The sequence below is a fragment of the Indicator indicator genome, chromosome 5 (assembly GCF_027791375.1).
Source record: "Indicator indicator isolate 239-I01 chromosome 5, UM_Iind_1.1, whole genome shotgun sequence".
Classification (NCBI taxonomy): Eukaryota; Metazoa; Chordata; class Aves; order Piciformes; family Indicatoridae; genus Indicator; species Indicator indicator.
Genome location: NC_072014.1, coordinates 21,685,319 through 21,712,592, shown reverse-complemented (window position 1 = coordinate 21,712,592; position 27,274 = coordinate 21,685,319). Strand labels below are relative to the sequence as shown.

General features: G+C 37.0%; 1 protein-coding gene across 1 annotated transcript; it reads left to right on the top strand.

The window, feature by feature from the left end:
- Positions 1–1,513: 1,513 nt before the first annotated feature.
- Positions 1,514–18,872, top strand: PPIG (peptidylprolyl isomerase G). Its single transcript, XM_054380800.1, has 12 exons — positions 1,514–1,574; positions 1,682–1,756; positions 3,860–3,967; positions 4,439–4,483; positions 6,449–6,536; positions 7,665–7,694; positions 7,785–7,924; positions 14,477–14,681; positions 15,642–15,809; positions 16,351–16,435; positions 17,236–17,372; positions 17,650–18,872. Exons 1-12 carry the CDS (start codon positions 1,514–1,516, stop codon positions 18,767–18,769), a joined length of 2,262 nt encoding a protein of 753 aa, XP_054236775.1. The 3' UTR covers positions 18,770–18,872.
- Positions 18,873–27,274: the final 8,402 nt, after the last annotated feature.

The following is a 27,274-nucleotide window of genomic DNA, read 5'->3' as shown; positions in this document are numbered from 1 at the left end:
AAAAGGCCATGAGCTGCACAATCCAAGCTAACTAACTATAAACAGGCTGACATGTTCTTGAGAGGCTGATAAGAGAAAACTTGGCCAAGCAGTAAACAGGAGATGAAGCCAGGTGTTTAAGCTGCAAGGCAGAACATCGCCAATACCATATTCCTATCAGCATCCAGTAACGGGCGTGTGAACAATGTATTTTAGCCAATAGCGAGCTAATGTTATTCGCATGGACAGCACATAATACTATAAAAGCCTGTGTCTTTTAATAATAAATGAGCAAGATCCTGAACTCATATGGGGTCTGTGTCTTGACTCTGGCTGAGCAGGATTTTAACTCATATTGAGTCTGTGTACTGACTCTGGTCAATCTCCTACAGTTGTTTTTTTCCCTCTCTAAAGTAATTCAGAGATGATGTGGCATCAAAAAAGGAAAACAATATTATGATTAGTCTTAATCCTGGAAGACCAGAGATGTAAATGGTGTTAAGGCATTGCTTACTACACAAAAATAAAGGAATTCATGTACTCACAGGTGAGGGGAAAGTTGTATTAATATTCTCGATAAAGAATCATAGAATCATTTAGGTTGGAAAAAACCCTTAAGATCATTGATTCAAACTATATACCTAGCACTAGCAAATTTACCACTAAATCATGTCTGTAAGCACCACATCTACATGTCTTACAAATGGTTCCAGGAGTAGTGACCCAAAAGAGATAAGCAATGACATAAAAGAAAAAGAAACAAGAAGAAGCCCAAATCATTTCACTTAGCAGTAACTGCAAAAAGCTACGTATCTGTAATTTTTTTCATGTATAATGGTTTGGATCTAATTAGAGCAGCTCCTGGTAACTGCTGTGACAGGAATCCAAGACACATGTTCCTAAGAAGTTGAACCGTGACAATATGTTGGTGATTGGTCAAGTTGTAACCATCATAAGTTACTGTCCATTCTTTGACCATTCTATTTGTGGCAAAAGTTCTGAAAGCATGCCTACTTGACCTGTGCAATTATTACTCACCTACAGTAGTTTTCTTCTTTCCCTTTTTCCCGCCTTTCCCTTTTTCCCGCCTTTCCCTTTTTCCCGCCTTCCTTTTTTTTTTCCACTCTCTGAATGCTTATTTTACCTAAGATATACAATTCTAGAAGCAAACAACTTAGATGATTTCCTATCTGCATAATAGTAAGATGGACTTAAGGCTTTATTATCTCTCTTCCTTACAGTATATTTTATTTTTTGTATTTTCCTCATCTGAAATATGACACTCAATACTATTGCAGCAAAAGTGAAAAGAATCAGTCATTTGAGTCTACAAAACGTCAACAGGGCCTAAAACACTTTGCATTTCCTGAACCTTTAAAAGTACTTAGGCTTGCTTTCTGGTTTTTTTGAAAGTTTGCTTTTCTGCAGTTTTTGTTGTACTTGCAAAATCTGCATTGGCTTATACACAGTTTCTCTACATGACAGGAAGACTAAATTTTGTTTTATCGCTTACAGTATTTAAACTTTTGAAGCCATGGGAGTAAAGGTCCAGAGACCTCGTTGCTTTTTTGACATAGCCATCAATAACGTACCTGGTAAGAAAATTAAAATATCCATTCAGTGATATTAATTTTTATATGTATGTATAAAAGTAATGCAAGTACCGATTACCTTCCTAATGAATGTGGCTTTTTTTTTCCAGCTGGAAGAGTAGTCTTTGAACTGTTTTCAGATGTATGTCCAAAGACATGTGAGAATTTTCGCTGCCTTTGCACAGGTTTGTGGATTTTTAATTTTGTTTCTAATCTTTAATGTAATATGATATTAGATCATTTGTAGTTGGCATTATTTTTCCTGACATTTTCTTACATACAAAAATAAGTACATAAAACATTGATTCTGGGTATTTCTAGAGATTTAGGTGATTTCTTACATATATTTGGTATAGAATCGAAGCACTTGTAGCTCTGGTGTAGTATGTTGCAGAGAGCATATGCTAATCAACTTTAAATACAGGCACAGTAAGCTGATTTTCTGTTACTAGCATAGATACTACTTTTCATTATATAACATCATCCAGTCTTGAAAAGTAGCCAGTAAGAGGTCAGCTGTGCAGACTTAATTTTCAGTCTTATGGTACTCTGAAGTATTTGAAAGTTATTGCTGGTATTAATTAGCTTTTTTGGGTTGTTGACTTTTGATATCAGTGATTTCCACTCCTGTTGAAATTCAGATTATTTCTTGAACAAAATACTGAGAAGATTCTGTCCGGAAAGCGTTTCCAAACAGAATTATTGTCCTGTGAACTGCATGCTTTTCTTGAAAATGATGACAGTTTTGCTGAATTTAAATGTATTATCACAAGGATAATTCTGCAAATACGTAAACAGCCTGCTTTCTGTCTTCAGCATTTTCTGCTTCCTTCCAGTTCTGTTGTTTTTCAGGTCAAAGCTCTGTAGCTGTTAGTGTTGAATTACTCAGTACTAATAGGATCTGAATCAGATGTGGGTACATAATTACATTCATATCAAGTTAGCTAGAACACTTAGTGCACTATTCGCACTATTCATGATGACTGTAGGAATGTAGGTATTATTTGATCCAACATTAGGTTTACTGGCCCAAAATCATATTATCAGAATCTGTTAATAAATTTGAATCTTGAAGTCGTTATTTTAATGGTTGTATGTTATCAGTTGATCATGGCATTCTTGATCTGCTATCAACTGACCAGAAGTGCTAATGCTTTAAATGTTTTACTTGAAGTCTTTCAGCATCATGTCAGGCCAGGAACAAGTACTACTATGTTCATGTTTAACTGCTAGCCTTAAAAGTAAAATTCAGGTGCTGAACTACTTTGCTTCATTTTTGGTTTTTTTGGGTTTTTTTTTGTTTTTTTTCCAAGGATAGTGAGGAAAATTAATGGGCAGAATTTATGGTAGTGGTGATCAGCAAATTAATTCAAATTTTTCTTACTCATTCTGGGGAATATTTTGAAGAGTGTATGCTATCTATTTCAAACTGGGATCAACAGTTCCATATTTTCCTGGCATACATATGTTAGGCATATGCCAAAGGAGTGGAACACATTTATCAAACTTCCTATCAAAAGTGGTTTTTTGGGCTAGCCAGGTCCATATAGTGGCATCAGTCAGTTACAGATAGTTCAGAGAGAGGTCTTGACAAAAGCTTCCATTTCAATAACTCAGAATAAGGAAGGTACAGAGAGGAGGAGATCCTTTTCCTTCCAGTATACTTCCATTCATTGCCTTACTGTTACCTCCGGATTCATTTGCAGGACTTGGCATGAGCCATTCGTCTTGCTAACTCAGCAGAGACCTTATCTATTCGAGGGTATCAGGGAAAGTAGATATTGTAGATGAAGCAAGGTGTCTGCGTATGGGTCTTGGGCACCAGAGCTGACATAAGAGAGTAAGATGGAAGTTGTAATCATTAGCAGAGAAGGGACAAGACTCTTCCTCTTCCCCCCTGCCTCTTTGTTTTTACTATGAGCTTTTATGGTACCTTAACCTTGTCATGTTGTAGCTGAAGAGCTGAGTGTGTCTTCCATGCTTCTGAGCAACGACACTTAGACTCAAACCTAAACTGACTTTGATTTCAGTCAATCTGCATGGAAGAGACAGAGTCGTATACTGATGTCATTAAGGAATTCTTCAAGTGCAACAGTAGAGACAGAACGTAGTTTCTGCTCTGCCTTCTTAAACATTAATTTGTTGGTGCTATAAGTATATGTCTGCCGTATGAGCTAAGTTTTTAGGGATTAGCACATCATTGTGATTAAGGGCTTATATAGCACTTTTTGGGATTCTATGGGCACAGAGAGTAATTTATGTTTTTTGTTTCTCCTCTCCTCCTTTAGGTGAAAAGGGTACAGGAAAATCCACCCAAAAGCCATTGCATTACAAAAGTTGTCTGTTTCACAGGGTCGTGAAAGATTTTATGATCCAAGGAGGTGACTTCAGTGAAGGTACGGTGTGAATCACAAAACAACTTTAGTGCTTATATAATAGAATATTGCGGGAGTTCTGTGTAGCATCACTTACACTCTGATTCAACTCTTTGTTTTGTTTTTTTTTTTCCCCCTTTTTTGTATGATGGGTCCTTACATGAGAAGTTACATACTAAACTTAAAAATGTGCATGTACATACAAACACTTTTGTTTTATTATCTCAGTACTCTAAGTACTTTCTATTGAAAAGTTTGAATGTGAAGGTAAAGTATATCTGCTGCTGGGAAATAATAAAAGAGTGACTGTTGGAGAGTACATGGAGAATACTTTCTTGTTTTCCAAATTCACTGTGGAACTATGAAGATGCATATCTTCATAGTCTTAGCATATCAGTGACTTGTATGCAGCTGGATCAGCATTTTGTATTATGAAACACCTTCATAATGAGACTCTTAATCACTGAGTTGTAAATGTCACTTCTCTTCAAGGAAATGGCAGGGGAGGAGAATCCATTTATGGGGGCTTTTTTGAAGGTAAGAGTTTCAGCAGTCTATTGGTATTATTACAGGTAATCACCTTTACATTTTGTAGTCGTGGTTCTGTTAAACCTGAACTCCATTGTTTTGTTGGTTTGTTTTTTTTTTAAAGATGTCTTAGAGGCCTTTGTCCAATTTAGGTTATTTTATTTTGCTTTTAAGGTATGAACCTCTTTAATGAATGAAAAATGAAACACAAACGCCTTGAAATTTGTCAATTTTACCACATTTACATTTTTATAACTGCTTTTGAGTATTTAAGGCTTGACCAGCTAGCTAAAAATTAGGAATTGTCTTTCCTTGCAGTGAAAAGGACAAAGGTGTGATGAAGTCAGGTTTCCTTATAAATGTTCATTTAAAATAAAACATGAAGCCCTGCTTTCTTGAACCCAAGAGCAATTAATGATAGAAAGGCCATCAGTTTCTCACAGTCCTGTTTTTTTTTTTAAGTCAGTGTTGCAGAAGAGGTACCTGTTCTGCACTCCAGTGTGTTTTCTGAGCCTATGTTTGTCCAGAACGTGGTAGAGCATCTGTTTCTTGAGGCAGTGTTTGTGTCACACCTAAACCCCTGTGATGGCTGGCTGCCACCAGCAGGAATAGTTATGCTCCTTCCTCCTCTCTGATGCTTTTCTTTTAATATTTGCTCTTGCTTGCAGCAAATAAGCAAAAGAGATACTCACTATTTTAGTAGGACCAGGCTGCAGTTTTATATTAGACCTTGAGTTGAATCAGTGGTTTGCTGCTGCCAAAACAGGAAGGAGGTCTTACCTTGCACTGACAGTCATTCACGTCAAACTTCCAGCTATTCAACTTGCTTAAATGTTTAAAGATTATTTCAGGGGAAAAAAAAAAAGTATTTATTTCTGTATTAGTGAGTGGACCCAATTCAATAATTTGTCAATCATCACAACCAATGCAAATGATTAGTGGCATTTGAGGAAATGTATAGTTGAGGGAGGTAGAAGGAGCAAAACCTCTACTTATCTTCTAGCACTTGCAGGATGGCTGTTCAGCTCAGCCACAGTGTGAAACTGAATTCACAGGAGTTCTTCTTTTTTGCATTCCTTAACCAAGTCACCATAGGATTAGACTGGTCTTGATACTATGCCAGATAGAAGTTGTGCAGGTGACTGGGTGATGAATGGCACTGTCCCTTGCACCACTAGTGACACTGTGTGATGTGAAACCTTAGCATTACAGGTAGTAGGTAGTACATGTCTTTGTAATGCCTTCTGTATTTAAGCAACATTGAGCAAATGTCCCTTTCTGAAGAATTTGGATCCCCCAACAGCCTTTTTTCTGTTTGGGGAAAGGAGGGAGATGTGTTAATATGCTACAGAAATGAAAAATGAGGAATAGTAATTACAGTTTGCAGTTTCATTTGGATTCAGTTTGAACGATTGCAATGATTTGATCATCAGAAGTAGGATTCATTCAAGTTAAACTTACTTTCTTAATGGCAGGCTTGATAAGTTCATCTGTATGTCTGACAAACAGAAGTGGTTTGGGACTGTGGTCAAACTGGATACCTATGTGTATTAAAAAAAACAATAAAACAAGAAACTGCCTGAAAATGAGACGTTTCCTAATAGTTAATGCACAGCTGAAAAACTTCTGCTCCAGAGAGACAAGGATCAGTATGTTCAGAACAGAAAGAACAGTGTCTTAAAATGATGAGGCCTTTGCTATTTTTAGTAGGAAACAAATCTCTTGAACAAGAATACTCAGGTTTTTTCCTCAGGGTATTAACAATTCATTCATATTTTTTTCCAATTTAATTGCATTATTTTGAATGGAAGGAATTACATGTTTTTAAAATAGCTGTTACTTTGAATCTATTTTTAATATAACTTTTTATGCAAGTGACTAGCATATTTATTTAATAAGGATGAATTCATTTAGATTGTAGCATTTATCTAAGCATTGTGATGTATTTAAAGTAACTGAAAACACTTTCTTTAGATGAAAGCTTTGCTGTAAAGCACAACAAAGAATTTCTCCTTTCAATGGCTAACAGAGGGAAAGATACAAATGGTTCACAGTTCTTCATGTAAGTATTGTACTGTCCTGAAATGTGTGTGTGGTTTGCCATTTGTAAGCTGTAAAGGGAATCCTTTTAAATATTGAAAACTAGCTCCTGTGCAAACCCAAAGTTGATGGCTTTTCACAAAGTTGCATCGAAGTAGCCATTTTCTTAATGTACTTTTTTGGGAACTGGACTATTAATTGCTTTTTTGTTTAGTGCTTAATGACTCTGCAGAAGAGCTTTTGGTAGTTTTCAGTAGCTGTGTTCTGACTTGGGCAATAAAGCAGACCTGTTAGTTCCTTGTAGATCTCTTACAGGTTTTTTTTTAATCAGTATTGTCAGAAGGGGGTGGAGCAACTCTAGGGGTTCTCAAAAGTAGTAGAGGGGTAGGGTTTTGGTTGGGTGTTGTTGGTCACAAAATAACTTTCCAGTGCAGTCTCATTTACAGTTAAAACTTAAATTCTTAAAAAACATTGCAGTAGACTTTTCTCAAATCTAATTTATCTACAGAAAACGTTTTTGAAATGCATCACTCTTAGCCATGTTTTATGATTTTAACTAACATGTGAGTTGTGGATGTCATTTCACATTAGGCCCTTATTTTGGAATTTCTCACTGTTCATTACTGTAATTATCCCAGTTTTTTACTTCTGCTGTGACTGACATCTGTATGTCTTAGTAATGCTGGAATAGGGAAAAGCCAAAAGAAAGTTAATTTGACTTTCATATCACATAATCTGTATGTACAGATATTTTTTCCATATTTCTTCCATTATTTTCTAATGTATTGAAGGCTATTTGCAGCTTTCCTGCTCTGAGACAGTTGCCTTAAATTTTATACCTGTTCCTGGTAGTATTTATATAGTTTACTAAACAGAATACTTAGCATCCTCATATAGGATTTAATAACTAAAAACGTATGTGCTTGTTCAGTAAAATGTGATAATGACATGAGTAGGTAGTTTAATGTATAAAATATTAAATACATTTAACTGCATGCAAACTTAATATATACTTGTTTTGTTAAATTTTACTAGTTCACTCAAAATAACTTTTGCCTTCATATGTGTATATGACATGCTTCAAATGCTGACTGCCTTCCACTAATACCGACTTTGTCTTTCTCTTTAAATTAAAATCTGGAAACGACAGAACAACTAAACCTACACCTCACTTAGATGGGTAAATATCTTTTATCTTACTACATTTGTTTGGGAACTGCCTTGAGAAAATTAAGTACTAAGAATTCTTACTTCTGTTTAAATTCTTCAGACATCATGTTGTTTTTGGACAAGTCATCTCAGGTCAGGAAGTTGTGAGAGAAATAGAAAACCAGAAAACAGATGCATCTAGTAAACCATATGCTGAAGTACGCATACTGAGTTGTGGAGAGTTAATTCCAAAGGCGAAAGGTAAAGTTGAACTGTACACTTACACAGGAGGTAATTTTACTGCTTTTCTTCACCGTTGATTGCTTATAAAAATATTTAGGAATTTACCTGTGATGCATGGAGGGCCAGCTGGTGAAAAGGTGAACATTTCAGTACAGTTTGTCTCCTAAAATATCTAAAAGGTGTTCATGCAGAAGACATTAAAGAGACGTTGTATATTCTTTCTTCAAAGCTGCTCAGATCTTGGATTTCCATATACTAGATGAACTTCAGTACAAATCTGGCAAGCACTTGGCTCATAGAAACTAGAGTGCTACCTTAAGAAAATTGATGGCAGTCTGACTTTATTTGATAACTGCTGCTTTTTCTTTTTTTGCAGATATTGAACTTATTTCAAGTTTCTTACAGGTAAATCTTCAGAACAGGCCCTTAGAGTAGAAAGGCCTGGAATTACCCTTTACCAGAATACCCTCTTAAAGTTACTCTAAAGTATATTCTTAAACAGCAGTATGCCAGAACCTGCCTTTCTTTCTGGAAGGGGTGCCTTGCTCTGCCATTCCAGAGCTGGACATGGCTCATCCATGGGAGATTATTCTGCCTCTCATACAAAACAAGCCTCAATCTAAGATGCTGCTGTCACTCTGGAGAATCTTAGTAGAGAAAACCCAGGATGTGTGTTTGGTAGGAACTTTGATAGAGATCATCGTGCTTTTTCTTATTCATAGCACCTTCTGCTGATACATACTGTGAAGGGTTGTGACATGAATATTGAAGCACAAGACAAGAACAACTGTTTCTTTGGTCTAAAGAAAACAGCCATTCAGACATGATCATTTTAGTTTTTCTTTTCCTTTTTGATGCAATCCTATTGTGACGTCTAAATGCAGTCCTGTTGTGATGTCTAGCATAGTGACTTTGGAGTCTGAAGTGATGTCTTCAGTACCTCAGAATTCCAAGCAAAGTTATTTAATGGCTTCTGACTTCTCAAAGATTCTAGAACTTCTTAGGTTAACTGGTAAGTCATCCTGTGTGTTAGGACTTAATTCTGTTTTTCTGAACAGTACCCAAGAGAATTGTATCAGCTAGAAAACGCACAGGTGGCATAGATCAAAGAATAAAATAAAACCATACAGATGCAGAATGGGTGAAGCTAGTGCATGAGGTACTCTGTATATGTCTTCCTTGGTTTGCTGCACTCCCTTTTTCAGTCTACTGTAGGCATTTGAAACTGAAGACTGAATTGAAGTTTTGGCACCAGTCTTAACTGAAAACCATTAGGCAGAGTTTTGAAGTACTTGTCATCAAAAGAATGAATAAAACAAATGCAAAATGTTTTGATGGATTTTTTTATTTTTTAATTTGTTTTGTTTTGTTTTGCTTTAACTTTACCTAAAAGAGAACACGTTTCTGGAAAGTTCTGACTATCTGTGTCCTTGTACTTTTTTGCCTCAGTACTGCTGGGATCCTGAAGACAGACTGCTGTTTGTAGCTGATATGGTGTGCCATGAAGGGTAACTAATGCCAGAACAATGGCATAACCCATTCAGTGGGCTGTAAGGCACAGTACTAGATGAGGGCATCAGGAGTGCTTGGACAACAAGGGCTTACAGGTACCAAGATCAGGCAGGTAGAGAGCAGAGCTGATTATAGGGACATGTGGGCCCTCATAGGCAGTAAGGCAGAGCCAAGCTGATGAACATGGACCATGATGGAGATCTTGGCAAATGGAGAATCATGGTATTGAAAGGGAAAACTTCTCTGTAGGACCTGCAAAGGGAAATCTGCCACTACTGTGAGAGGTGGTAGTATGGCTGGAAATTTGCTAAATGCACAACATGGAAACAACTGTGTTGACCTGAGGCAGTTAAGATAGGAGCCGTTTGTCATCACATCAGAAAGAAATTTGCCAGGCTGCAGTCCAAAATTGACAAGTGGAGCAGGAGAGACCCTTGGACTGTCAATATCTAGAAGAAGATAGGTAATCCAGATAGGAGGAGCAGTTTCTGGGAGGAGAGCGGTGTCATTGAAAATCATTGACAAAGGATCTGTTACTGTGGAAGGCAAAAGGGAACTGGTACTGTGAAATATGAGGAATTTGCCAGAGGAGGCTGCTTCTAAGAATTTACTGTTAAGACAAAGGAATAAGGCGGCTTCCAGTGAGGGAAATAAAATGCCAAATTTCAGTGGGAGGGTGCATTACAACAGCAAGGGTGGCTTAAACTAATGCATTGTATAAGCATGTCTGGTAGGCATGGTATCATGGTGAGTATCCAGATGAAGTGCTTTATGAAGGAAGCAAATCTATCTGTTTATGGAGAATAATGAGATTTATTTAGGGATGAGTAAATGATGACTTTACAGTATCAGGGAAAATCCAGAAAGTTGCATGAGGGGAGGAGAAAAAAAAAAGGGGCAAAAAGATGAGTATTAAGCATTTAGAAAGGTCATTATGGACTAGCTAAACTAATAGAATTCTCAAGAAAACATGTGGAACAAGTAACATTAATTTTCTTAAAGACAAATGGGAGTTTGATGCCAATTGACAAAGTTTTGCAGTAGCTTGGCTGTGTTGTTGGAGATTATGACTTCGGTTAATCAAAGGAATAGCTTGGATGCTTTCAAGAACGTAAGACACTGACGTTCTGGTTCAAAACCAAAAAAATTAAACAGCTTTGTGCATTGGGCAGATTTTAGCAAGAACCTGCAAGATTTTTCATGAAAAGTGTACTTCTAGGAGTTTCTGCACAGAGCAGTGTAAGATTTGGTTCATGATCTCTATTGATGTTGTAGATGATGCTGTAGAATCGCTGCTCCTAAAAGTGTGCCTTTTGTAATTAAGGCAGATTATGGCTGCCTTCATAATTCATCAGTGAACAACATTGTTGTAATTAGATCATTCTATCAGTCCAGGGTTTTTTGTTTGTTTTTGTTTGTTTGTTTTTTAAAGGGGGAAAAAGTGTCAGAACAAATCATCAAGCACTGATACAGAGTACAAAGTTCAGCATTTAGGGAGTTATAATCTCTTTGGTGTAAGAGCAGTCCTAGAAAGGTAGTCTGGATTTTTCATTCATTTGTTCTCCCTTTCCTCTTTCTTACCCATTCAACTCCTGAGTACTCATTTATTCTGCAGGCTTGTTACACGTCATTGTCAGCCCTCTTTCTCTCAGCTGCTTGTTTTGAACAGTTTTTTTTCAGCCTTTTCTATTCCAGACTGTTTTTTACTTTTTTTTAATTAATTTTTTAAATTATCCTAGTGAACTGGCCATTAGGTCTAAACTGTTTTGGCTTTAGCTGCAACTGTTCATAGTGAAACTGGAGCTGGCTGCCTTTTTTTTTTTTTTTTTTTTTTTTTCTTTCCCCCTTTCTTTGCTGTTGCAATTGTGTGGTAGGTTGCTTTTCTGCAGAAACACCTATGACCAGAGGCATTTGTGATACAAGACTCCTCACAGTAATAATGTCATCTAATCAGTGAGAGTCAAGTACGGTAAAGGATGTCTCTGAGGACTTGATTACTGTGTATAATTGCCATTAAGAAAGAGTGGGACAGTCCATAAGCAGTGAAAGCAGTCATAGGAATCTGTGGCAAGAAATTAAAGCAAGATGCATGCAAAAGACTCTGAACACCAAGGTGATTTAAAACTGGGAAAAAATACCAGCACTTGTTACACTACATATATTTGGACAGTCTAAAACTGATCCAGAATATTACAGAGATTTTTTTTTATTAAATTACAGTGTTTTAATAAGAATATCAAGCAAAGAGAACATTGAGAAAAGAGACTGGGTGCTTTAGTCTGGACCAACAGGAAGCATTTTGCAAGAAGCTCTTAAAAAATATCTGATGAGAAGCAGCTGATTCCAATCAGCAGGCTGTCCTGAAAGGATAAGACAACCTGCTAGTTTATACAGCACCCAGTAATGACCAAAAGACTAATACAGTCTGTGAAGCAGAGAGATCATGTTTTGGTTAGTTATAAGGTATTTGTGAGTCTGTGTCAAATAAACAAACCAAAAACACCATGTAAAAAAATTCCCTGTAGTGTAGTCCCCCATCTGGGTGTGACTTGTGTCTGTGATGCTAATCTGAAAAATTAATGCAGTTTAACTGTGATGGTCTTACATTTCATCCACTGCACCAGTGTGGGGGTTCAGTAGTGCATGAAGAACAAAAAGGTATCCATAAAGAGTGTGACCACAAAAAGGCCAAGATGCTGTACTTAGTTATTTCTGCTGAGATTTTTCTATGCCATGTATCTGAACCACTGTTACCTGAATTAAGTCCCAGCTAGCTTCCTATCATCCTGATCTTTTATCTCAGCCAGTTCTCTTGGAATCAGGTGTTCTGCAGCACTATGAAGAGGAGATCATTCACCAGTCTCTTACCACTGCATTGTGAAGGAGAGACCTGACACAGTAGGATACTGGATTACTGCAAAAGAGTCGTTGGCTTACATAGATGAGCTAATGCTACCTGCTGATACTTTGCTATAGATAACAATACTGCCTTAGCTTTCATTATGGATATTGTCATGAAAATATTGGAACAATACTGAAGGCTGCTGATAGATGTAGAACATCAATGCATCACAGTCTCCAGGCAGAAAGTGTACCATCTACACATGGTAGATGAGAAGATGGATCAACAGGAGTAAAATACCACAGCTTCATATATTTGAAATGTTACTGTTTTATTTGCAATAGCTATATACAGAACAGAAGTTAATATTAAGTGATGACTCTATGAATGAGAGCATAACTGTCGCTTCTCTGAGAAATGCTGACTTTTCTCCATTAGGAACCCACAGCTGTCTGTGTCTGTAGTTGATGTGATGTAATACATTCATACCTAAATTTGGTACTCTAAAGCACATCCAGTTATGTCCAGTTTCTGGGAGGCAGTATGAAGTTCCCATGGCATATCACCTGCTGTAAAAAAGCTGTCTGAAATGCAACTAGAAATGTGGTTGGGACAACTGGATCTGTCCTCACTGATTTTTATCATCCTAGCCCAAATGAAAAGTGAAGTTGATAGGAAATACTAGCTTATTACTGACAATACATCTCTAGTACTAAGACTCATTATCCCCAAGACTCGTTTTTATTCTCTTCTCTTCTCTGACAAGTTTAGCAAGAAGTTTTATGTAAATTTTACTGCTTGTGATCATCCTTGAAAAACTGCTGCCTCCTGTCGTGCAGTTTTGCAAAAATTAGATCAAGTTGGTGTTGAATTTGAGAATTTCCACTCTGAGCTCATGATTGCAGTTATAGACATCTAGTGCTAACTCTCCAGAGTCAGCCAACTCAACCCTAATACTTGCTAAGTATTAGAGAATCTAATCTGCATAATTCCAAATGTTTGGATACATTGTTGCATTAAATAACCACTTGTGTATTCAGAAGGGCAGTTACCAGATCTAATCTTTATCCAAAAGTTTCCTCTGCCTCAAGGTGTCTATATGAATGTCATGGAAGTCCTGTTTCTTCTGTCTGTGCCTGTGATTTGTCATGAATGATGTGTTGTCTTGACAATTTGCCAAGGCAAAGTAAAATAATATTTGATGCTAATTAGAAAAGTCAACTACAGCAGTCTGAAGCAAACCAGTCAGCTCTTTCGGGTTTTCTGGATAGAGCCTTTCATTTTGTGAGGAGTAGCCTCACAAAGGAGAAGAATTGCATAATGCACTTGAGTATTCATACCATTTAACTGATTTACTTGAAGCATCAGAAGCATTCCTTTAGTGAACTTTTTATAGTATGTTTTTTATTGTGCTTTTTCTTTCAATACTGAAACAATACTTGAATCGCTCTTAGCAGTTCAAGTAGGTCTCAGATCAGTTACAAGGCACAAAAATCTGTTTGTTCTTGGATTACTTCTGTCAGACTAAAAGCAGATTGCCACTAAGTTGCTGATTTGCAGCTCCAGCAGCCATGCAAGAAATGATGAAACAGGTAATAAAGGACTAGTCTTCTCTTTAGCAGGGGTCCTTTTCATACTGGATGCTTATTATTTGTACCTTTCTGTTAAAAATTCCAAATAAATAAACAAAAGCTCTCAACAACACAGAATGAGCTGGAGGATTAGGACTGTTCTTTAAGCATGGTTTCACTTAGCAAGAAGGTTGGTTGTTTGAATCTTCCCTCTAAGCTAAATTCAGTGAGTTACAGATTAGTCTATGCCACTTATTTTCTGTTTCAAAACTTCTTTGTGATTTGAATAGATTTTATAGTAAGTCTTTATATAAATTTTTCTCTAAGCAAATACTAAACAATTCTTCATATGTAGGTTAGGTTGTATGAAACATCGTCTGGATATTTACATGATTCTACAAGCTCTCCAGCATGAATTGATACTATAAATACAGTATGTTAGAAATCTTGTGCATAGACATTTTTGTTGTACTTGGGAGAAACAATGTTTTCTTCAAAACTGTAATTTGTTCTTAAGTGTTTTGATGATGTAGTCTCATGATGCAATTATAAGAAACTCAGGCAGATACTGCATAGGTTGATTTTTCTGACATTTATTTAGAAGTGTTTGATATTAAAATGTGTTTTTACTATTCTGACTTAAAGCCAAGAAAGAAGAAAAGAAAAGACACAAGTCGTCTTCCTCATCTAGTGACTCGGAAAGTTCAAGTGATTCAGAATCATCTTCTGATTCATCATCAGATTCTGAGAGTGCTTCAGAAGAAAAATCTAAAAAACGAAAAAAGAAACACAAGAAGAACTCCAAGAAACATAAGAAGGAAAAGAAAAAGAGAAAGAAAAGCAAAAAAAGGTCATTTTTTGTTGTTGTTGTTACTGGTTTGTTACACATGCACCATACAGCACCATTTTCTTGTCCTATAACTACAGAATAGTATTCTGTAACTAGTGAAAGAGCTGCATTGAGGTTTGTGACACGGTTTCCGTATGCGAGCTTAATTTTTTACAATTTGTTGACAAAGGACAGTGTCCACATGCATATCTGCTGCAGCTTGTGAAGGAGTGGACTAAGACTTAGTATATTTGGCTTGAAAAGTTACATTTCTGTACAATTCAGTTTAAATTACATCTAGTGGGACTTGGAAGAATGTAGTATGCAGGGATAAAAGCAATACTAAACAAATTAATATGCTAACTTTATTTGTCTGATAGTCAAAAGTCTTGCAGCTTTGCTGGAAGATAATACAACTCCAAAGGCACTCTTGCTTCTGAAAATGTTTTTTCTAATGTAATAGTTTTGCTTATAGCTTGTCTAGTGATACAAGTTGTGTCAGTGCTAGTTGCATTTTTCTACACTAGCCGTAAAATGTGAGAAATGTTCACTTAGGGCAATGCTGCCTAAACGTTTTTTCTGTGGAATGATGTCATTTTCACAAGTTTGTTTGTACCAGCTGCTGCGAATTACGGTAGTTTATAGCCAGTTACATGTTCCAGTGTAAAATTTTAATTTGACTCTCCTGATAGTGTTTTTAAAAGAAAATAGATTTATTTTTTAAAGCTGTATCTAAATAGAGAGCCAATGTATGTTCAGTGTTGCACCACTGGATTTTGTAGATTAAAATTGTTGGTCAGAAATCTATGCAGTTGTACATTCTGAAGCAAAGGTACTGTAGGGGAAAAGTTGCTTATGAATTAGAGCTATTTCCTGAGTTTCTTGAGGTATCATTTGATACTGAATTAAATGGATTGAAAAGTCTTCCTTCATCCAGATAACTCACTTCAAGTATAATTTCTCTTTGTTACCAAAATAAAGTTCATCCAGTGAAAGTGAAGATGAAAACCCTGAAGCACAGCCATTGTCTACTGTCCGTCCTGAAGAAATTCCTCCTGTACCTGAAAACCGGTTTCTGATGAGGAAAAGCCCTCCTAAAGTAGATGAGAAAGAAAAAGAGAGGAAAAGCCGAGAGAAGGAAAGAGAAAGGTAACATGTCAGTTTTGAGTCTGACTGCGTGCCAACAGTGGCATGGTCACATTACTGTTTCAGAATTCTAAGGTTAAGTGAGCCCTTTCCATGTTAAACAATTCCATGTTGTGAGCATTAATGGATGAAAAACAGATTTTTCAGTTTGCTTGCAAATGTTGTCTTTGTCCTAGAACACAGGACAAAGTCTTGGAAAATGGTTTAGTGAAGGAAAAATTTTAAGTGGCTCATTCAAGAAAAGGAAAGTGAAATTCATTGCAATTTTACTTAGAATTTATTGGCACTGTCCTGTCTGAATGTGTGATTTATTATATTACAAAAGTGGGAAAAAATGGGAATCTTGTAAAATATTTTGTGGAAACAAAATCTGAAGTTTTTGCTGTGTGGTTCTTACTATCTGCACTGATAATAATAAAAAAAATTAAATATGTGTTTTCATTTAGTTTAATATCTGAAGATGTTTTAAAATTGGCTTTGTTTTCTCTTTCTTATTTCTTTGGTGTCATAAACAATATAATACTTCTTTTCTAATTACTTTCAGTAATCTATCGAACTCACAGTCAACATATCAGAGGAGGCTGTTAGTGACCAGATCTGGAAGAAAAATAAAAGGAAGAGGACCAAGGGTAAATGCTTACAGTCTGTTCTGCAAATTAAACAAGGTGGTAGCACAGTGTTACTGATGGTGTTATCATAAGGATAGTTGATTTTAAAAAAAAAAAAAAAAAAGACAACTAACCAAACAAAAACGGCAGGATATTAAGGTGTATTATAATTGATTCAGGGACTGAGACTTGTAGGAAGACAACAAAATTAAATTAATTTCTTAATTATTTGAAGGAGAGAGGGATGGAAAAAGAATTAGTGAATGGAATTAACTCAGGGATCTAGTGAATACCAGAACCAGTACAACATCAGTACCAGGAATGTGGGCAAGACCTCCTGTTTTTGGCAGGGGGGAGCTGTTGGATTGTTTCTGATTTTATGAAGCCAAATCCTATGCACTACTTGTAGCAAATGTTTTTTTAGTAATAGAAGTCTCTCTTCCTTTAAAAATCTTCCTTAAAATCTTAAAAGTGTGAAGTTTCTTTTTGTGTTTGTTATAACTAAGAAGAATTTCATTATTAGAAAGGTGTGTTGCATTTGTACTAATTAAAGGCCACAGGAAAAGACCTCTCAGCAGAGTCCAAAAATCCTGAAATAGAGGTTACCCTTAAAAATAGTTATTTAATCAGATATTTCGTATTCTTGCAATAGCTGAATGTCAGATACAGTTCTCAGCAAGTTAATAACTTGTCGATGTGAACTTGGTGAAGTATCATGTTAGGCGCTATGTAGAATTAGCTGCCAGGGATAAAGATCTTTTTTAGTTATCAGAGCATGTGAAGTTCAAACTTACACTCAGTTTTCTCTTTTTCCTCTCAAGCGTTATCGGACACCTTCCAGATCCAGGTCGAGAGATCGATTCCGACGCAGTGAAACTCCTCCACATTGGAGGCAAGAAATGCAGAGAGCTCAAAGAATGAGAGTGTCTAGTGGAGAAAGATGGATAAAAGGGGACAAGTAAGGTTTTTTCTTTCCTGAGTATATGCATTGAATTTTTTTTTTGTATATTAATACTGTCATCTTAGATTTTTTAATTAGTTACTTCCAAAAAAAGCAGAGCACTTTTACCTAACTGTCTGATTTTAATAATGCTGCTGTAAATATGTAGTTATTGATATAGATGACTTAATGTGATGCTAAGTTTCAAGTGAAAACCTAAATTGCTTCTAATTTAATTTTTTTGTGTGGGGAGAATTAAGAATTTAAAAAAAAAAAATATCTTTCTCTCTCCAAGGAGTGAAATAAATGAAAACAAGAAAGATAATCAAAAAAGCCCAGGAAGAGGAAAAGAGAGAAAAATGCCAGACCACAGACAAGTTTCTGAAAGTCCAAGCAGAAGAGAGGAAAAAGAGAAGAAAAAAGATCACAAGTCCAGCAGTAAAGACAGGGAAACAAGAAGGAATTCAGAAAAAGATGACAAGCATAACAAAAGCAAGGCCAAGAGAAGAGCTAAATCCAGAAGCCATAGTAAAAGCCGAGAGAAATCAAAAAGTAAAGAAAGAGACTCTAAGCACAGTAGACATGATGAAAAGAGAGTAAGATCACGAAGCAAAGAGAGAGACCATGAGAAAGGCAGAGAAAAAGAAAAGCGCTATGATTCTAGAGGGAGAGATAAAGAAAGAAGTAGGAGCAAAGAGAGAAATAAAAGAGCAAGCTCAAGAAATAATGAACAAGATCATAGAAAGAGTAAAGACAGGGAGAAACGAAAGTCAAGAAGCAAAGAGCGTGAGCATGCTAGAGGAAAACATAGTTCCAGCAGCAGAACAAGGGACAGAAGCAAAAGCCGAGATAGGGGTAGGAGAGGAAGATCAAGAAGCAGAGACAGAGATCGCAGTAGAAGTAAGGACTATTCAAGGAATAGAGATAGAGAGACAAGAAGAAGAGGAAGATCAAGAAGCAGAGAAAGGAGAGGTACACCAGATAAATACAGAGGAAGAGAAAATAGGAGGAGGAGAGAATCAAGGAGCTCTGAAAGAGAGGAAAGTCAAAGCAGAAACAGAGAGAGGTATTCAAATAGAGAAAGTAGAAGCTCATATAAAAGGAATGATACTGAAAGCCAAAGGAAGAGGCGCTCAAAAAGCCGTGAAAGTAGCAGTCCTGAATCTGGTAAAGACAAGAAGTCTAGTAGAGATCATGACAGAAGTCCAGACTCAAAAAAGAGACCAAGTAGCAAAGAGAGAGAATCAAAAAAAACATACTCACGCAGCAGTAAAGAAAAGGAAGAGACCACATCATCAGCAGAAAAAGAAATAAACCAAAAATCTAAGAGTCAGGAAAGAGATCATGCCCCTAATAAGGATAAAAAGTCTGATCATGAAACAAGTCCTGGAACAGATGATGACAGGCATGGATGAGTTTGTGGACTTAATGTTTCCGTTGTCTCAAAATTTTAGAGACATTTTGGGGAACGCCTTTTTTTAAGATGTGGACTTCAGTTTGGTCTTTTGATAATCTAAACCTGGATCATTTGTACTGCTAAAGTTTTAATAAACTTGAAATGAAAAATTAATTATATGTGTAATACAGTGTGCTGTGTTTTAAATATTTCATTGGTTTGTGTATCCTGTGTGTTGCCAGCTAGAAAGCTAACTCCTCTGCTGCACTTATTTTTTACCTGATGAACTTAGTTTAGTGCAAACAGTGACTGCCTGTGGAGGAGCTTGTTTCATGTGTGAAGAAGAAAGCTGCAAGTGTGCTACATGTCATCTTAAAGCTAGGAGAACGTTACAAGGTGTCCATCACTTCAGTGTTGCTGCATCTGTATTTCAGTAGGTATAAATCTTAAGAAAATTATAGCAGAAAATTATGTCATTCTTTTTGGTTTTTTGGTAATCGCAAAGTGAATTAATTTAAGGAAGTCTTCACCGTTTGTACATCTGTCACTGCCAACAGCAGAATTCATTCATGGTGTGAGGCAGTCACCTGTGTTTGGGAGTTATTTCTTTGTCCTAAATTTTTTTTTTCAGTGTGCAAGTGTACTTTGTTTCCCTGTAAACTCCTTTTTTTTTTTTCCTGTTCTATGGTTCTATGTTTGTCTACTGCAGAAAAGTCAGCTTCGGTGCTTCAGATTATCATGCTTCAGTTGCTAATTAACGGACGCGCAGAGACAAAACGTTGCTGGAATTCACAGTGGGTGTCAGAATAAGGTACCAGGAATTCCTTTCAATCCTTGCTGCTTCTTAGCAGACAATAAGAAAGCTACTGCAGTTCTCCAATACTGTTTTTTGGGGTAGTGGAAGCAGAATTTCCCTCCTGCATCCCCTCATTCTAAAGACTGTACTGTGAGTTGCTTCTAATTTTCTACTACCTTTGTGTCTTCCTCAAGCCAATTCCCTCCCTGTTCTGCTTTCCTCTCCTGCCTCTAGGACCTACCCTTGTTTCTCACCACCACACCTTCATATGAATAGAGGTATCTTGTAGTGGGCTGAGAGGAGGATAGATTTGGTACAAACCCCCATCACCTCTTTCAGTTCTTTGAGTTGTTCACACCAAAGGCTGGCAAATCTTGAACAAATCTCTGAAATAAGTGACAAGCATTAATATAAAGCTGTGCCAAAGCAATGTTTTAATAGTTGCCCTTTTTTGGCAGATCTTTGTATGACATAACTTGCTCTTGCTGTCTGTTGTGAGTCTGTCATGGTTTTAGCTGTATGACCCACTTTGTGATCAGTGTGCATCTACAGCAGACAAACAGAACTGCTGCTTTAGCTTTACTTGTGAGTCAGATGATTATTATTCTGAGGGAAAATAAAACAGCTACATCTTGAAATTACAGGATTGCGAACAACATAAGCAACCTTCTTAAAGGAAGAAAAGTAGAAACGTGTGGTACTTCCTAGCAGAATAGTTGGTGGAGCTGCTTTGGCTATCAACTAGGTTTTAGTATGAACTTTGCGTTGCTGTGATTATTTTATGCAGAATGTGTAAAAATGTTTCCCAGGCCCATGTGTGGTGGATTATACAGCTGTTACTTAAGAGAGCTTGTAAACAGAAGACCTGTTTAGTGGACCTGTTCTGTGTGAAGCCTCTCTAAACTCTGACTTTGGAGAGCTTAGCCTGTTTTGAGTGACTGTAGTAAGGAAAAGCTAGAAAATTAGGCTTAAGAGAATGGTATGGCAGCTTGAACAAAGGTTTCCTCAGAGCATTTATACTGTGCTATGCATGCCATGTACGCCAGAATCTCGTGTAAAAAGTTTGCAGTGTTATTTTGGTATTTTTATGGGGCTGACACAAGCAAACTAGGGCTGAAGGATTTCTGCATTTCTGATAATATTCTTTTCAGTACCACTGAAGCTCATACAAGCATGTGAACAAAAACCCCTCAACTGTATTGATTCTCCTCTGGGGGGGAGGAAGGGAAATGCAAGTGGTCAGAAATAAGGCAGTCTATAGGAATTGTTTAAAAATGTTACAAAGTCTTGAACTTCAAATCTCAAACCAGAGATTATATCCAATTGTAGTCTGCAGTTGTGTGTAACTGGCTGTTTCAAATGGTGCACCTGTGTATACCCTTGCATATGGTTTTATTGCAGTTCAGAAAATTCTTTGTACAAATTAGAGAAGCTCTAATTCTTTTATGGCACATTAAAAACTTGTCAGAGTTGGTGGCACAAAGCTAATTTTTTTGAGTTTAATGTACTTTTTGAGGAATTGGTTACCTTAAATTGCACATGATGGGATATACTTGATCTCTTGCTGAGTGTATGCTTTGCCTGTATCATATTTGATAGTGAATTGTTTTAGTGCCGATCACTTAGTTTAAACTGAAACACAACAGTTGCGGTCTTCTAAGATGGAGGAGTTGCCAGATTTTCTGTTTGTCAGAATGGAAATTGAGAATGCTGAGAAAAATTCAGTGAGACTAAAGCACAGTCCCATGGACAGCAAGGTATCCTCAGGCACCGGTGAGCTCTTGCTGCTTTCTGAGGCACTGATTACTGCTCTTACTTCTGTTTCTTCTTTCAATGGCGGAGCTTTTCTCTTTCCCAGCTGCAAAGTAACAGCCTTATGCTTCAGTCAAGACCATCTTTTGCAGCTGTATCACAGGTAGTTGACTTTTGGCTTAGAGTATTGAGCTGAAAGTAATACTTACATGTACCAGTGGTCATCAAAACAATGCTTACGGTTTTTCCTTTTGAATGGGGAAAAAAGGTAGTACCTTTAGGAGACTGTTTTCTGTTGGTACCCCAGAGCAGGCCTTACTGCAGAGAATTTGTGAACCTCAAGGTAAAATAAGGGTGGGGAGTACTGGACTGACTTTGTAAGTGTACAGTCTTGAAATAATTTCCAAAGGTTAGGCATGCATTCTCTGTTGTAGTAACAATAGGTACTGACATTTTATTAATACCATACAGCCCCTATGTATACATGAAAATGCTGAATTTGGCATTGGCAGTAGCTTTCCAGAGTTTATCAGAAAGAGAACGGGGATTTTTTTATGTTGGATTTCCTGGGTACTGCCGTCAACTTGGAAGCACAAATTCTTACTGAGGGTGGGTATATACAATGTAAAGTTGTGGAGACACTGTTGCCTGTAAGAGATGTGTTGCTAACTGACACAGCCATAGTCCTTCAGTTGTTGCTTTGGTTTTGTTTGTTTGTTTTATTTTATTTTGTTAAAAAAAAGAAAAGGCTATGGTTACATTTTAACCCTTTGTTCTATGCGGTTTTCAAAAATTTAGCCTGAAGCTTATCACTTGCTACTTGAAATCCCACACTATCTTCTTTCTTCCAGTGGTCTTTGTCAAATGCCCCAAAGACTTTTCAGTGATTCCCTAACAATGTCTGATTTTAGATTAATGTAAACATAAAAGAAGCAGTCCTTTAGCTGCCTTTCCTGCAACTGTTGATTTATTGTTGATTTATTGAAGCAAATAAAGTATTTTTGGACACACTTTCTAGGGGCATAGTAGATTTATTGCTTGTCTGATTGACAAAAATTTATATCCCTGCTTTTAGGATTTTCCTTAGAGTAGAAACCTGGAGATATACATCCTATGGTTTATGGAAGACCTCTTTTAAACTCTGTATATATTGTCTCTCTTGAGGAACAACTTGGGGAAATTTAGTATTTTAGCAGCAGTCTTGAATTAATTTGGGCTAAGGATTTTGTCATCTTAACCTGGAGAATATCAGTGACAAAATGAATCTTCACACTTCTAGGATCCATGGGGTAGAAATGTAAAGAACCGTTACTTGCTCCTTCCTTCTTTTGCGGAAAATAGTAATTTCCCTAATGGAGTATTTAACTAAATTATTCCCAAGAAAATCTTATTAAAAAAGTCTGTGAACTCTGCATTTTGCAAAATCTGAATTTTGTATAATTCTATAGTTGCTTTAGAGTGACACTTCAGCTTTCCATTTTGTTGCATATGTACTTTTAGTAAATTTCTTTTTTCTTACCTTTGAGCAATTCATGTCATTAGGAACACCATTCTAACAAAACCTGTGTTGCATAAAAGGCAAAAGTAGTTTTAACCTTTTAAAAATAAACAAAACTAAACCAAAACAACCCTATCATACTACAATAAATTTTCACGTTTCAGTAAAATTTCACAAAAGGAATAGCAGTAATAAATGACTGGTGAGTTTAGATAGTAAAACTAAATAAAGGTAAAGGTACATTTTGACAAAGAATTAGTGTCCTTCCTTAGCGGGTTCATGTTCAAATGAAACTAACAGGTCAGTTAGTATGATTAAGTTTAGAGGACAGCTCTTTAACTGGTAAATATGCATGTGATTTGATCTAATTTTTTTTTTCCCTAAAAATTCTGCTGCTAACACTGAAAGGACTAAATAAGCTGAAATGACTTTGAATTGAAATTTTGCAACATGCAAAGCACTTAATAAAACTTGCTGGATTTGGCACTTAGACATTTCTACATATCCTGTACATATCCCTGTAACTGTCTGTAAGAAGTAGAAGTAGTCAGTGTGTAGCTTTAGCCATAACTGCTAATGAAGAAAAAAAAAGATTGGAAGGAAGTTAGGCCTCCTATCGATTTATGATCAGTGGCAAGAGGAAGTAGCTGGTAACTGGTTTCCTTCACCAGCTGAAAGAATTGTGGCTAATTATGCAGGCAGTATTGTGCACATAATATTTAGTAGAGTGCTTGGAAACCTCAGTCTTTTGGACATTTTGTAATTTATAGTTCCCAAGAGGGAAGATGATCCAGTTGTCAGCTGGGAGAATGAATTCTTGGTATGAAATGTACAACTTGTGTATTAAAGTACTTCTCAGAAATAAATGCTTTTTTGCATAATTGTTAGTGTACTCCACATGTGTGCTTCTTGCAGTATTACTTAGCATCTTCTGGATTATTTATTCACTCCTAAGTCATATGGTGCAACTTGGATGGGTAAAGGTACTTGTGCTAAATCTCCAGCCTTGTGAAAGGGTAGTACTGTTAGTCAGATGAACGAGGTGTGGTGATCGACTGTCAGGACACCATCCAGTTAAATCAAAATCTGTGGATTTTTACTGAAAATATGAATAATCAGATTTTTATTCCACACTAAATTGGATGATAGTGTTGAGTTATAGGTGGAATTAGAATTTTTACCACATCATGATAAATGACAGTCTATTCACTGTCCATCTGTTGTAACATAAAAACGTAGCCATAAAATGAAGCTGATCTTAGTGTCTCATCAATATTTTTTTCACCAGTTGCAAACTTAAATCTTGTACTTACAGAAATACACTTCTTTGCATGTGAAACAGAGCAGTTTTCACTAGTTACAGAAGAACTACCTGTCTTATGTTGTGAATGTTAAGTGTAGTGATAGTTCAAAATTGACTGTAAGCTGTCCCAAGTGAAGAAAGAACAAATTTTTATCAAAGTCACCCAGCCTGGCAACCTGGCTGTGCTGGCAGCAGAGTGATTAGGAGGAAGGAGGAAAATGCTGTTTCCTCTTCCCTACAGTCAATGTAGATACATGAGTGGTAGATAACATAAATTTTGCTGCAGACATCTTCTTTTCCCATTAAGGATTAAAGCCTTTGCCAGTGCCCTAACTTCCCCAAGACAGTACTATCTTGCACTGCATTCTCCAAAGTAAAAGTAGAAAACCATCACAAACAAAAAGTGCATTCAATGTGGATCTTCTCTGTGTTACAGGCAGATTTTTATTATTTGCTCAGTAAGAATTTTAAGCCAAAGCATAAGGTTTGAACAGCAACATTAGAATAGAGTACAGATGAATTAAGGCTTTACCTTTTGGTTGTTACTTTCTCACTTCTGAGGAAGTGGATCTACTATTTTGTTCCCTAGCAAATCTAGAGTAGATAAAGGCACAGTTGCAAGCTATGGCTGTAGCTATGATATTTGTTTCTTGAGCTGGGAGTAGAGGCAGGTTCTGGCAAACAGCATGCCTTCTGGCTTGGTCCAGAGTTAACTTCAGCTGATAGGTTTAGCAGGCACATAACTTTTAAGGAGAGAGTGGCTGACTTCTTACTCCTTAGCAGATACTTCTGTAGTTGTCAGGTATTCCTGAAGAAGAAAGAAACAGAGCCTAGGTCTAACTGTATAATTAGTAACCACTGTACAATTAATTGTATATGTACTGATAAGTTGCAACTGAAACCGATACAGAAATACTTTTTTCTGTAGCAGTAATGTAACACTAAGCCGTACCAAAGACCGACCAATTTCTCCCTTGTCTAGTGCCACTGCTACCAGTTGCTGGATTTGTATTTCCCGGATCCTAGCTGTCTTAATCTTTGATCCTGTCTCTGGTCTGCTCAGTAAGTATCACTTGATGCTTCTAACCTTTATCTGTTGGGCTTGGGGGTTTTATGGTGTCTTTTTTCCTTGCCATTTTTTTTTTCCTTCTTCAGAAAAAGAGTCAGAGCATCTGCTACTTATTTGATGAGCGCAATTACTATTAACAGAGATGTAACACTGAATTTCATTGGCCCTGCAGTTCTGATGTTTGAACCCTTTAGCATCTAACAGAACTGTGCATTTCCCTGGCTGTTTTGCAGGTGAGGAAACCCACAAGAAAAGAAAATGCCATGCTGGTTCATGCAACACAGTAGTATACAGCTTTGAGGCAGGGCAGGTTTGAATTGTATGTCCACTTATGTATCTGGTTCTTAATGCCAAAGGCCAGGATACACCAAAAGAAAAAGCATCTTATGTGGTAGTGGTGACAGTGCTGGAGTGTAATGGGAATGACTGCATACATTACAAGTGAAATAAAGCCTTCAGTGCAATTCCAAAGAAGACTGACCATACTTCTACCCTTCACTTCAACTGCCTCTGAAATCTTAGCCTTCAGAGATGAATTTTTTTTTTGTATTGAGGTTTTATTTGAGAGCTTTTTTAAATATTGAATTTTCCTTCTCTGACAGGTGTGCTGCCAGAGGAAAGATTCAGCACAGACAAGGTTGTACTGCCAGAAGATGATGATGATTACAGGCTAGTTATAGCATGCTTCTGTTCAAGAGGTACTAGAAAGGTGTAAGCTAGTAACAGGCATCTGAAAGAAATTAGCTACTGAGACAGAACAAATTATTTAACCTAATGAAACCAGCAAGCTTTGGAAAGTTCTTTTTTCAGTGGCATATACTGCCAATCTGTAGTGGGATGTGAAAATGTCCATCCTTAATAGTCCCACAGCACCACAAGTCTTTTCTTCCCAGGTACTTTGTTTCCAGTGTGTCCTCTTCAGACTTTCTCAGAGTTGAGCAGTAGCAAAGACTGTAATGTTAAATGAACCTGATTAGAATTAGAAACTCCAATGTGGAGCACTGCATAACAGCAAAGAGGTGCACAGTGAGTTAATTCAAATTCCCTTGGGGTATGAGGCATTTTAGAAAAGCTCTCTTCCATTTTCTAGGTAGGGCTTACTACATCCATGATGGCAGTACTGTTTTACCATAGTCCTGCAGCCCTCATGTTCAAATTAAGTTGCTGGTGTACAGTACTTCCAGAGTGGGGGAACAGATCTGGAGAAAACACAGCTTGATTTAAGGTTTGTTTCGGTCCCTCTGAGGGCTGCCTTGCGTTTCTAAGGCCTTGGCCTTTTAGTAAGGCCAGTATCGATTAGGTTTCTCATTTGCTGACACAGCACACCATCCAAAAGCATGCTTTGTGAGCAAAACCAGTAAAGTTTACTAGTCAAATTGTTTTTCAAAGCATGTTCTGATGTTTCAGCTAGTAACCAATACAAATAAGTGACAGACCTTGCCTTAGAGGTACCTCTCAAATTAACATTCTTTCAGGTCAGCAATTTCTCTTATCAACTGCAGGTGATATCCCTGTATTTTGTTGCCATCTTTAAACAACTGAAAAGGACCTCTGGTGGTCAGCTACACCAGCCTCTTGCCTTATCTATTTCTTAATGTCCTTGAAACATTCAGGGAACCAGGGGATGGGGAGGGGGTGTTGGCCTATTTTTATAGAGGATTGCTAACTAGGGTTAGTCATTTAAAGCAAGTATACAAAGCATATGCATCTTAAAAAAAAATCAATGGAATAAAGTGACATCTAAGTCATGCTGGATTTTTTCATGCTGAGTTGGGGCAGTTAAATACATATTTAGCCAATATGCTTTGAAATTGAGCAAGATTCCTACTTCACTCTGGGCATACTGAAAGCTGCAGCTGTTTTCTGGTGCTTGAGTTTGATATTTCTTTAGATGTTCCAAGTGAAAGGAGCATGAGCCTCACAGAAGCAGGCTACAGACTTCAAATGCACATAAACTGCAGAACAGGGCATTTCTTGAAGCTGAGTAGGAAATGAGCATGTAGTCCACCTTGCTTCTTGCTGCTGTGGAGGTAGACTAAAACCCATTTAACTCACCAGCTGCATGGTAGTGAGCATGTGCAAATATCCACTTAGGGCTGTACTTGG